The 12360-nt window shown below is 43.7% G+C and overlaps 1 protein-coding gene across 1 annotated transcript in view; it reads right to left on the bottom strand.

The window, feature by feature from the left end:
• The window catches only part of PLB1 (phospholipase B1), a gene marked incomplete at both ends in the record, with an annotated part of 133960 nt that overhangs the window by 48669 nt on the left and 72931 nt on the right, over positions 1-12360 (bottom strand). The window contains 6 exons of the mRNA XM_084236028.1: positions 1691-1771; positions 2105-2156; positions 3612-3720; positions 7712-7755; positions 9111-9178; positions 10074-10132. Of these exons, the coding sequence (XP_084092154.1) occupies positions 1691-1771; positions 2105-2156; positions 3612-3720; positions 7712-7755; positions 9111-9178; positions 10074-10132 (413 nt within the window). The remainder of the gene's footprint in view (positions 1-1690; positions 1772-2104; positions 2157-3611; positions 3721-7711; positions 7756-9110; positions 9179-10073; positions 10133-12360) is intronic.

Genomic DNA, 12360 nt, shown 5'->3' with positions numbered 1-12360 from the left:
TCAGCCAGAATCACTGCTCCCTGAACTTGGATCCGCTGGTCCCTTTCTGCCTGACAAATGTCCTGGCAGTCCCAGCTCGGGACCTCCTGCCTTGTGGAAACCTTGACACCCACCCTCGAGTTACGGGGGTAATTCTGACTGGAGAGTCGCCTCTCCCCTGCGTGCACCCCTAGGACCACCTGGGCCGCCCTTGTCCTGCATCTGGTGATGCGTCTGTGTCTCCTGCACTGGCAGTGTGTGTTCTTGAGGACGGAGTCTGTTCCATCTGCCTGCTTAGCTCCTAGTACAGTGCCCTGTCTTTCAATGAGCTTAGTCAATCATGCTAGAAATAAAACACTCCATACTGTTATGTCGCTGGTGGAAAAAAAAAATGCTTGATTGGAGAATACTAGCAATTTATGGAAAACAATAAAGAGGCAATGTTAGTACTAATATAAGAGGGCTTTACAAATCAATAGGAAAAAGATAACTACCTTAATAGAAAATGGCCAAAACATATAATCCAGGTGTTATTTATAATAGTTAAAATTAAGAGTAATGTAAGCTTAATTACATACCCAAATCAATCAAATTAATTAAAATTATTAATTAATGTTAAAAACCCAGGCAAAATTAGAAGCAAAGTATCCAATAATTGGGAACAGGAAGGTAAATAAAGGCCATTATCTATTATGGACGACTATATAGTTGTTAAGAATTATTTTACACAGAACAGTAAACATTGACAAGCGAGTATCTTTCCAATGTATGCTTGAAATAAAGCAGGTAGTCAATCAATATTTTCCGAAAACTATTTTTAAAAATAATAATTTCTCCAAATTCACAGAAAAGCTACAGTGACATTTACCAAAATATTAACAATGGCATTTTTGGTTGTTGCAATTACAGAGAATATTTTTTTCTTACACTTTGATGTGTTTCCTGTATGTATTATAGCTTACAGAATAAAAACAAATTTTTAAATTTGATTTAAAGTTGATTTGAAGTTGGAAGAGGCCCAGATAGACCCAACAGAAGCAGAAGCAGCAAAGTTAAAAACAGGCAGATGGAAACACCACAGAACAATCCACACCTGCTTGTAATGCTAATTCAGGCCACCTCGCCCTTCAAACAACTGTCCATCTCTGGGCATAGTCAACAGATTCTCTGTAAGGGATTCCTGCTTGGGTAGGAGATATGTCAGTAGGGCTTGTGACTCTTCTTCCAGCTCAGAGATTCTGGGGTCCCAGGAAGAGATACCACACCCCCACGTCAGCAGCCAGAATATTGTTTCACTCTGAATCCTGCCTAACTGCCTGCCTTAGGAAATGAACTATCCCATACTAGTGAGCGATGCCACAGACGTGGAGATGGTGAGGGAGGTGAGCAGTGGAGAAAGGCATCGACTTGAGATGATCTACAAAGACACGCCAGATTTTTCTAGACCATTGGCATATTATCTTGGCCCCAACAGAAAATCTAATCAGGATCAATTTCACAAGCAGCCCTGCTGTCCCGTCAAATCTCTCCCTGGATGTGAACGCCCTCTTAACCTTGGAGTTAATCCAGGCTGCAGCCAAGCTGGATCATGAGCACCAAGCACAAGCCCCTACCAGCTGCACCACCCCAAAACCTGGGCTGGAAACACTTCCCTTGCCTGGTGGGGGTGGGAGGTGGGAGAAAGGTCTTGAGTTAAGGCCTGGAGACCTACCGGGTCATTGCAGAAAGCACAGAGATCATTGCCTCCTATAAATATGGTTATTATCTTCCAATCTTGTTGAAAATCTATATCCTGAAATGAATAGGATATGAACAAGTAAGTGCTTTGTTGCTGAGTGAAGTTAAGGAAAACACAAAGGTGCTGAACATGAGCAGGGATGGGTCATTCCAGAGGGCTTAGTGGATGTAAGCATTTTCAGTTCTTTGGTTTGGGAGTCCTGAGGTCATAGGCCAAGGTTGTCAGTGCTAAAATCATATATATGTTTTTTGAAGGTGAATCTCTGGACTTCCATGTGGCCCTCTTCCCTCCACAGCTTACCTGTCCTCCATGGATTTCTCCTGCCCATTCCCTGTTCCAAGGAGTCATATCTTGAGTGAGCCCCAGTAGTGGCTTCCCCAGACTCACCTTGTCATTCCTCAGCCTGGTTACCAGCTGCCTGGCCTGGGCCATTAGACCCCTGTGGACAAACACAGGAAGGAGTTGCTGAGAGGCAGGGACTGTGAATCTGAGAAGGGCGGGGGACTTAGCAACAAGCAGGAATCGAATCCTCCTGCAAGGAAGTTGGCCTGAAGTCCATGTCCTTGTCCAGAGTCCCTTCCTTATTCAGTCTCCACAGGGTCATAGTGAGGGAGCTGGGATTCCTCTTTGGAAAGGAGTAAGGGGTGAGAACAGGAGTGCTTTCTCATTGGCATATTGGGTTACATGCTTTCCTTCCTCTTCCCAACCAGGCATGGCTGGGCCGAGCCTATTTCCATGGGGGTCAACACCCCAGCTCCTGTGCTCCCAAGCTCACCTGGTAGTCACACAGACACCCTAGGGTTTGACTCTTGGCTGCCTTCTGCTATCCCTGGGAATGGGACCAATATTCTCCATCCCAAAATACTGCCAACATGGAGAGAAAACCTGTATCTTAGGGGGTCACTGGAGGCAGTCACTAAGAGGGCAAAGCAGCCCTGGGTAGTAACAGCCAGTGTTGGTGCCAGACCGTGTGAGTTTGAATCCTGGTTCCACCATCCACTCAGAGACCTTGATGAAGTACTAACTTCGCAAATCCTCAGATTTTCCTTTTGTAAGATGACTTCCTCATAGAGCTGTTGAGTAGCGCACGCGCGCACACACGCGCGCATGCACACGCACACACACACTCATACTTCCACACCAATCAGAAGAAGGGAGAATGTTTTCCTGGGGAAATATTCTAGCTCAAGAGCGCTATAAATTGACATTTGGGGGTATCCCAGTAAAAGATTCAGTCGTTTTCTGACAAGGCAGGAAAACCAAAGGATTTCAGGATCTTGGAGAGAGAGTTGCCGGCCTGGGACCCACCACTGGCATCCCCTGCACCTTGATACAGCACATCCTGCAACACCCTGATGCAACCTGTGTGCTATTGGCAGCTTGCCAGGTCTTCTGCATTCACACGGCACTGAGCTCACCTTATCTCGTGGGAGAGCCTCACGGTCAGACCAATGCTTAGATGAGGCTAAGATGGGGGCAGGGTGTAGGGGGAAATCAGGTCTCAGAATCAAGACCTTCCCCTCCTCACCCATTACAGAGGAAAGCTGCAAATTCTAGAATCTGAAAAGTCTGCCTAAAAAGCATGTCTGAGGAAGGGAGGGAAAAAGCAACATGGAGAGAGCGCCTTGACAAGCACAGTGCTCACAACTGGGACTCATGAGACTCAGATGACGCAAAGTCATTTGCTCAAAGCATGAACCTGAAGCACCAGAGTAAAGTGCACCTAGAGCCTGGGGCACTGCACAGCATGGTACATCCCCAAGAGCGCTTACCCAGTCAGCTTTGAGCCCTCATCTCATGTCCTAGGGCCTGGCCCCAGCCTTCAACCACACACCTATTTCGACCAAGCCCCCCACCAGGTGCCCAGCATGCCTGTGTGGCTTGCCATACTCACGTGGATTTGGCTCCTGACACAGCCTGGTTTAGGAAGGCTGTGGGGGAGTTTTCCTTCCCAGTGCCAATGGAGAAGCCCCTCAGTTTATGGTTGAACTCTCGGAAGATGTCTGGAAACCCAAGGAAGACACGCTTAGTAACTACCCCAAAGCTATCTCCAGGTTCAAGTTCCTTTGAGGGGTGCCCGCAGGTACTGGGGACAAAGTATAGCCTCTACCCTGCAGCCCTCCCCGTCGCTGTGTTCACGGATTGGAAAGAAAAGTGAGAGCTGTTGCTTAGCCACACGGGCAGCGCTACTGGGGCTCCATGACTTCTTGCTGGAGAAACAAATGCTTCCCACTTGCATTTTTCTTTATTTCTAAATATTTAATAGCTTTATGGATATATTCATATACCATAAAATTTACTAAAGTCATTCAAGCATAGTTTAATAGCTTCATCACAACAATCGACTTTACAACATATTCATCTCCCCCCACCCCCCCCCAAATGCCTCATATTCATTTTAGTCACTCTCCATTCCTTCCAAATCTGTGGCAACTACTGACCTTTTTAAATTTGCTTTTTCTAGAAATAGAGATGGAATCCCATATGTCTTTTCTGGCTGGCTTCCTTTATTTAATATGTTTTCAATGTTCACACATGTGGTGGTATGTTTTAGTAGTCCATTCCTTTTTATTACCAAGTGATATTCCATTGTATGGACATACTGCATGAACAAATAGGCATTTTCATTGTTCTTTTTTGCTATTATGAAAAAAGCTTTTAGGAACTCTACATAAGCACGTGACCAAGGCACAGTTATGTGTAGATTTCTCTCAGGTGTCTATATGTAGGAGGGGAATCGCTGGATCATACGGTAGTGGTGTGTTAAGGAACTTACAAACTGTTTTCCAAAGCAGCTGCACCATTTCACATTTCCATCAGCAGCACATGAGGGTTTCAATCTCTATAGCCTCACCAACCTTTGTTATTATCTGTCTTTTTTATTTATAACCTTACTCGTGGATGTAAAATAGTGTATCTCATTGTGGTTTGATCTTCATTGACAGTTACAAATGTTGAGCATCTTTTCATGTGCTTCTTTGACCATTTGTGTAGCTTCTTTAGAGAAATGTTTATTTGATCCTTTATTTTGTGTTTAATTGTGGTAAAATGCACATAAAACGTACCATCTTAACCATTGTAAGTGTACAGTGTACAGTGGTGTTAAGTACATGATGTGGCCTTCACCCATTTTTAGTTGGGATATTAAGTATTAAGTTTTTATTAATGAGTTATATGAATTCTGTTTTCCAAATATAAGTTTCTTGTCAGATATGATTTGCAAATATTTTCTCCCACTCTGAGTTGTCTTTTTACTTTCTTCATTCTTTGAAATGTTTTTTGAAATATATGTGCAGAGTAGTATATAAATTGCAACTTTCTAACTCAGTGTTTTCACAAAGGTAGCACATCTTGGTAACTAGAAGAGCTGAGTCCAGGAAATAAAATATCTCTGGAACCTTCAGAAAAACTTTAGAGCTTTCTCCTAGTCATTAAATCCCACAAGATGCCTTACCCCTACTTTTAATTCCATGCTTTAGTCTTGCCTGTTTTTTAAATTTTTGTGTAGATTTATTGATTTATATGACTTTTTATTTGGTTTCCTTTGCTCAATATTGTGTTGTAGAATTCATTTGTGCCGTCGAATGTAACAATAATTTAATTGTACATTTTCCATCATTTGAACATTTAACAATATTTTGTTTCAATGTTAACAGAAATTTGAGTAGTTTCCAATTTCTGTATATTACAAATAACATTGCTATGAACATATTCATACAAAGAAGTAATTATGTTGGAAGTAAAATGAATAGTTCATAGGGTATTTGAAGCACACGTGTGTTTCATTTTGTCCAGTGTATTCTTTCTTCTGTTGTGGGTACATTTGGCATTGAATCTAAGGAGGCTTTGTTGAGCCTGAGGTCATAAAGATTTGCTCCTCTATTTTCTTCTAAATAGGTTTAGTTCTCACATTTAGGTTTATGTTCCATTTTGAATAATTCTTTATATTTGAGAAGGGGTTTAATTTTATTCTTTTGTATGTGGTGATCCAGTTGTCCCAGATCATTTATTGAAAAGACAGTTCCCAATGGTCTTAGCACTTTTGTGGAAAATGAGTTAACCATAAAGATGGTTTATTTCTGGACTCCTCATTTTTGTTCCACTTGTCTATATGCCCATCCTTATACTGATGCCACACTGTCTTAATTACTATAGCTTTATAGTAAGTTTTAAAATCAGGGAAAAGAATTTTATGAATTTGTTTGTCTTTTTCAAGATTATTTTGGCTATGCAGGATCTCATAAATCTCCATGTGAATTTAGGATCAACCTGTCCATTTCTGTAAAGTGCTCAGCTGGAATTTGGTTGAGATTACATTCAATTAGTAGATTAATTTGGGGACTATTGTCATTTTAATAATAGTAAATCTAATTCTTAAAGCCCCTTTCAGAAGGCTTTATTTATTTTTCCTAAATTTTGCACATGGCTATAATTATTGGTAATGTGGCTGTCTTTAGAAAGACATCCTCAAAGAGACTTTGGTCAGGGCAGGGAGCTTGCATCATTCCTCTATTTCCCAAACACTCAGAACGGAAATATTTATGGGATGAAAGTGAACAGGGAGTTGGATTGAGATCCTCACCTGACTCTACATTCTCTTAAGTTTACTAATACTTTTCCATGTATTTATTTCTCACTGATCTGCTTTTCCAGATCCCACAATCAAACTGTCTTCATATCTCTAGTACGGAATAATCTGACCTGGCACTGTTCCAGCGCTGGTCTAATTGTGTCAGAGAGTCCAGCTAAGGGGTGACATTGTAAATCACTCTGGTGAAATATCTTAAGCCAGATGATTTCTAATCACCTTATGAATGATAACAGAATAGGAATCAGAGAGCTCAGCAAGCTGTTGTAGATACCAGGCTAGCTTATAGCCCAGTCAATAACATTCACAAAAGTATCCTAAGCCAGCACCCAGCAATAGCGGAGTTTATTTATTGTATCAGCTTAGAAGATAGGGAGTAGCTGTGCCACAGAACTGTACCTAAATTCAACAGGATTGGCAAACAGCAAAAACAAGGTTACAAATATGAAATCCAATTAGCTCTGCAAACATGGAAATTAAGTTGCCCCTGTCATCAAAGTCTTGGTAACTTAAAGTTCTAATAAGTCTTTACCTCTAAAGGTAGATTATAAAGGGTGATCTATATAGAAAGTAAAAGAAAATGGAACAAATGAAATCCCTCTCAGGCAAAATTATTAGCCAGAAGATTTTAAGAGTGAAAAATTCAGTTTAAACATTTATTGCATACTTACATATTTATGTGTGTCATTTTAAGAACATGCACTGGGATGTGAATGCATGAAGCAGAATAAAAGATGAATAAGACAAGGTCCTTCAGAGAGTATAGTCAGGCTCTAAAAAATTGGAATTTTGTGGTGAACTAAATGTAGGATACACAGATAACTGATTTATAATGATGCACTGCTGAAACTTCAACAAAAAAAGGATTTAAAAAGTCATTCCAAGTAGGTCGTTGGTGAAATAACTTAAATAAAACACTGAGCCCAAATATGGCTGTTTTTGCATGGCCTGGTCTCATAGTGCTGCAATGGCCCCGTCTGGGGCAGCCTGGTCTTTGCACAGCAGTGCCTCATCAGCCCATGGCTAGATGGGTGCCTCCCTCAGAGGCACTCTGCTCAGAATGACAGGCCAAGAAGAGATGAGTTTCCTTTCCTTCATTCTTGAATCATTTCTTAATCGATTTGCACCAAAATTTTGCCTGAGCTCTTTGCCCTCTCATACTTTCTTCGTTCCTTGAACAAATACATTCTCTTTTACAAAATCTGCAGCCCCTTCCTCATTCTCAGGAAGCCCAACAGGGCAAGTGCCTCCGGGAAGCAGTCACACCTTCTGCACCCACTCACACCCTCTGTACCCACTCACACCCTCTCCCGCCTCCCCGCCACGCCCACGGCCGCCACCAGGGGGAGCTGCAGAAACGCTCAGGTGGCCTCGAGGCGCCCAGCCTTGCAGGCGCGCTTACTCACTGGGCAGGGTGACCACCGCCTGCAGGCTCCTGTCCCCGCCGATACTGTATTGGGAGAACAAAAAAGAAAATGAAAGTTTCCACGTGCCAGCCATACCAAAGCCCCTCACATCACCACGCCAGCTTCCTCCTCCTGAGAGACATCCTGGGCTTCGGTTTGTTCTTCCCTCCCTATTTTAACAGAAAAACTGAAAAACACAGAATACAGCACAGAATACCACAAACCAGAACATCCAAACAAAACGCTGATTTTTAAAGCCATGACAGATTTTTTTGTTTTTTGATTTCAACTTGGCGCTTTTATGTCTCAGCTGGGGAACGCTTACCCTTATCTTCCGAAAGGACACAGCAGCTCCACCCCACAGGCCACCACAGGCCTGTGTACTTTATTATTTTTATTAAAAGCACAATTATAAAAAAAGTTTTCCCTCATACTTTTTTTCCTCTTTGTCTTGGGAGAGTCTGTTTTCAAAGGCTGTCTTTTAGAGAGCAGCCCCTCTTTCAAGTCAATCCATCCCCGAGAGCTGGATGGATTTCCAGGCATAAAAATGCACAGCATTCCAGACTTGACTGGATTCCCTGCTTCCCCACAGTCCCTCAATTTCTGCCAAGGACACGTGACATGCAAGAGCGTCAACACTTAGGTTCAAGCTGCTGCAGAGGTGCCAGATTCCAGACTGAGCAATCACAAAAACTGCTGTGTAATGCTTGGCACGAGCCGGAGTTCACAGCACAGAGGTTAAGCAGGAGCGCTGCTCACTGCAGCTGTGACAGCCTGGGCTTGACCTCAGCAGAACAGAACCAGCCTGCAAGCAGCAGTACACGATTATGGGCCCGAACAATTTGCTTTACTTCTTGCTCTTTTAACATCTGACTGTGTGACCTTGGACAGGTTACTTGGCCTCTCTGAACCTTGCTTTGGTGTCTATAAAACAAAGATGGTTTAATAATGATACCAGCTACCATTTATATCTACTTAGTGTCAGGTACTATGCTGGGCACTTAGATTCTCTCCAATCCTTGCGACAGTGCTCAGGGAGTATTACTGTCCCAGCTTTAAAGACAAGGACACATGCTCAGAGAAGCTAAGTAACTTGCCTGTGGTTACACAGCACTGGGCAGCTGGAGCTCACACACAACTGGTTCCAGAGGCCAGTGCCTCCCTCCTGAGAGTGCTTCCCAGAGGAAAAAATGGAAAGTAGAAAAACTTTTCCAACCCAAACATTTATGGTAGTTTTTCTTCCACACTTCTGGTAAGGTCTCAGGCCCCTGTTGGGAATATAGTGGTTTGGGGAAGCTGATAAGCACCTCTTCTTGAGGAATTGTTTTCTATGATGTTCAGGGATCAGCCCTGTCCTGCAATAAAGAGATCTTTAGAACCTGGCCATACCCTTACTCACCTCCAGGACACACCTCGAAACTCAGTCGTCAGACCAAGGATATCCTGAGCAGAGGCCCCATTCGCTGCCTGAAAGGGAACAGCAAGGGAGTGAGTGTCCCTGCCAGCCTGCCCACCTCCATCCCGCAGGTCTGTGCCTTGTCCTGACTAGGCCTCCTGGGTACCCTCTAGAATCCAGGGTCTAGGCAGTACCACACGTGACATGCTTGCTGTGAGGGAGAGCACTGTCCACAGCTTGGCCTGGCCCCGAGAAACCCTGCCAGGGCAGAGGTCAAGTGACACTCAGCTAGCAAAAGCGCTCTGAGACTTAGCTGACAGGGTCCATATTTTCAAAGGGACACATTTTGGGGCCCTGTTTTCCCTCATTTTTAAAAAAAAGTTGGGAACCATGACAAAAGGCAACATATTGTCATTCTTTTCAATTCTGCCCCACTATGGTGGACTGGTCACCTCCATCACAGACGTACCCTCCACTGCCCAGTGTTGGGAGAGGAGTAAAGAGGTTTGAATGGGGGTGAGAAGACCAGGAAGGGCAGGAATGCTCATTCCAGGGTAGGCGGCGGGGGGGTGGGTGGAGAGGGGCTGGGGTCAAGTCGGAAGGTGTCAGCAGTGAAGAGCTAGGAGTGAAATCTCTCTCCAGCTTCTCTTCTGCCCCTTTTCTCGCTCTCTCTCTCTCTTTTTTAAAGATTTATTTATTTTTATACAAGAACCAGGGTACAGGCTAGATGCATGGGAGGGTGAGAGGATTCACTGGAGAGAGAGCTGGGAATAGAACAGGCAGACTGATGAAACAAGACTGAGGGGAGCAGTGGGCGAGACAGGAGAGGTCTGCTTCGCCATGTGGGATTCTCGCTGGCCGGCAGGAATCAAACCCGCGCTGCAGAGGCCACGGGCAGCTCAACCGCCTGCACCACCAGAGAGACCCCTCTTCTGCCCCTTTCTAAAAACAGTGGGGGTAACTCACTGTCAGAGAGTCGCCCAGGGCTCCGATGACTTTGATGTCAGCAGGCCTCAGACTGTGAACTGAGAACACAAGCAGCAGTGAATGGAAGACCAGGGTTCCTAGCTCCTTGAAAACAAGTGACACTCTCTCAGGGAAAGCCTGTTTCGAACAGCAATTCCGCTTGAACAAATATGTTGAAAACTTGATGTCCACTTGAGGTCCACTGCCTGACCCTTTGGGGCCTATGGTTTCAGGAGCTGAAGGTAGACCTGGCTTTAAGAGGGGAATCTGTTTAGTGAAACCTGATACCATAAGGTGTTTCCCTCAGAGTATGAAATAGCCCCTGGCAATGTGATGTGGGCGTAAGGAGGGAATTACAATGGAAATTTAATTTTAAATCTATTCCAGGACCTGTGATATTTGGGGCAAAATATCCCCTTGTAAAAAAAAATCAGCTCTGTTCCAGAGTGAAAAGGGAAATGCTTTTATACCAGCACATTTTTAAAATGAAAGTGAAGTTCATTTACCATAAAATTAATCATCTTAACGTTGACAATTCAGTGGCATTTAATACAATCAGAATACTGTGCAATTACTACCTCTATTTCATTCCAAATACCTTTTCATCACCTCTGCACTCATTAACCAGTCACCCCCCCATCCTTACCTCTCTCCCTGGCAGCCATTAATCTGCTTTTTGTCAATGGATTTACCTCGTCTCAATTTCACACACATGGAATCACACGACTTGTGACCATTTGTGCCCGACTTCTTTCACTTTACATCGTATTTTCAAGGTTCACCACATAATAGCCAGTGCCAATACTTTGTTTCTTATGGCTGAATAATATTCTACTGTATGGCCAAACCACATTTTGTTTATCCATTCATCCACTGATGAACATTTGGGGTTGTGAACATCTTTTGTCACTATGAATTATTCTATGAGTGAACATTCATGTACAATTACTTAATTGAATGCCCACTTCCTACTATTTTAGGTATATTCCTAGGAGTGGAATTGGTGGATCTTATTATAATCCTATGTTAGATTTTTGAGGAACCATCAAACTGTTCTCCACAGTTTGACACTATTTTTTTATGTTGAGTTTAAGGATGTATCAAAGTTGCTATTGACTCATATCACAAATATTCAACACTTAGCTGTGGCTGAATGTTCTGGAGGACCACATAGTGATCAGAAATGGAGACTGCTCTCCAAATGTTCTCAGGCTAAGGAGACAGTGAGAAACATTCCTAGTTATGGTAATTTACAGGCTGAAAACCACTATGAAGGGTATAAAGTGATAAGAAGTTCTGGAGCTGGAGGGATGATTTACCTCTTGGGGTGTGGGGAAGGCTTGAGAGGGGGTTAGAGCAGGCTTCCTAGAGAAGACAGTGTTTGGACTGAAACTCAGGATATGATGCAGTGAGGATGAAGGGGGATGAGGCAAAATGATGGCGAGCAGCATAAAGGATGGGTGCAGTGTGGCCAAGCACGAGATGCCTATAAAACAGCTCATTGCTCCATTTGGCTTATGTGAGGGGACAGTAAGACCAATATAAAATAACACTGGGAAGGAAGGTTAGAGTCACAGGCCTTTTGTGTCTGGTGACAAATCCGGAGACTAATGTGAATATTGCTATTATCACCTGCATTCACACACCTGTGCTATACACATACCCACCCCCTTACCTCAGCCACAAGTGAATCCAAGTGCATTTGGGGCACTTCCCTAAAATTCCTTAGGCCATATATAGCTCTGGGTCTTCAAACTGCAAGCTTACCTCCCACTGTCCCCCAGTACCACCACCCCCCCAATGCCCTAGTGTATCTCACTTCCATTCTCACCTTGACTCTGCCACAGCAACATCTCCTCTCAGATGACAAGGGTGCACTTGAGACTGCTACTCAAGTGGCAGACTACTACTGCCATCAAGCAGCTTTCATGCCCAGGAAGAAGCCTCTTATAGAGTCTGTGCCCAGAGAGCCTAACCCCCAGGGGAAGAAGCCCAGCATTTATTTTAATGGGTCTTTGCTTAAGATGTATAAACTGAAACACATCGGCAAGGAGACTTCTCAACAGCTTTTCTTTGCAAAGTCATTCTACAACACATGCAGTGAAACAGAGAATGAGCTGCTTTAGGCACAACTGGCCCATGTTACCCATCCACAGTCAAGTCACAGCTGCATTGGGATTCCTACATGGGAAAGCTGCACTCAACCAGGGAAAGCTGTTCAAAGGAATCTGCAGGCCCGGGTCCTCCATGGAGACATCTCATCTACCTGATTTCCTTGCTGTTTGCA

This window comes from Talpa europaea (assembly GCF_964194135.1).
Source record: "Talpa europaea genome assembly, chromosome: 6".
In the NCBI taxonomy this organism is placed as follows: domain Eukaryota; kingdom Metazoa; phylum Chordata; class Mammalia; order Eulipotyphla; family Talpidae; genus Talpa; species Talpa europaea.
The sequence above is the reverse complement of the archived record's forward strand: the minus strand, read 5'-3'. Positions and strand labels throughout refer to the sequence as shown.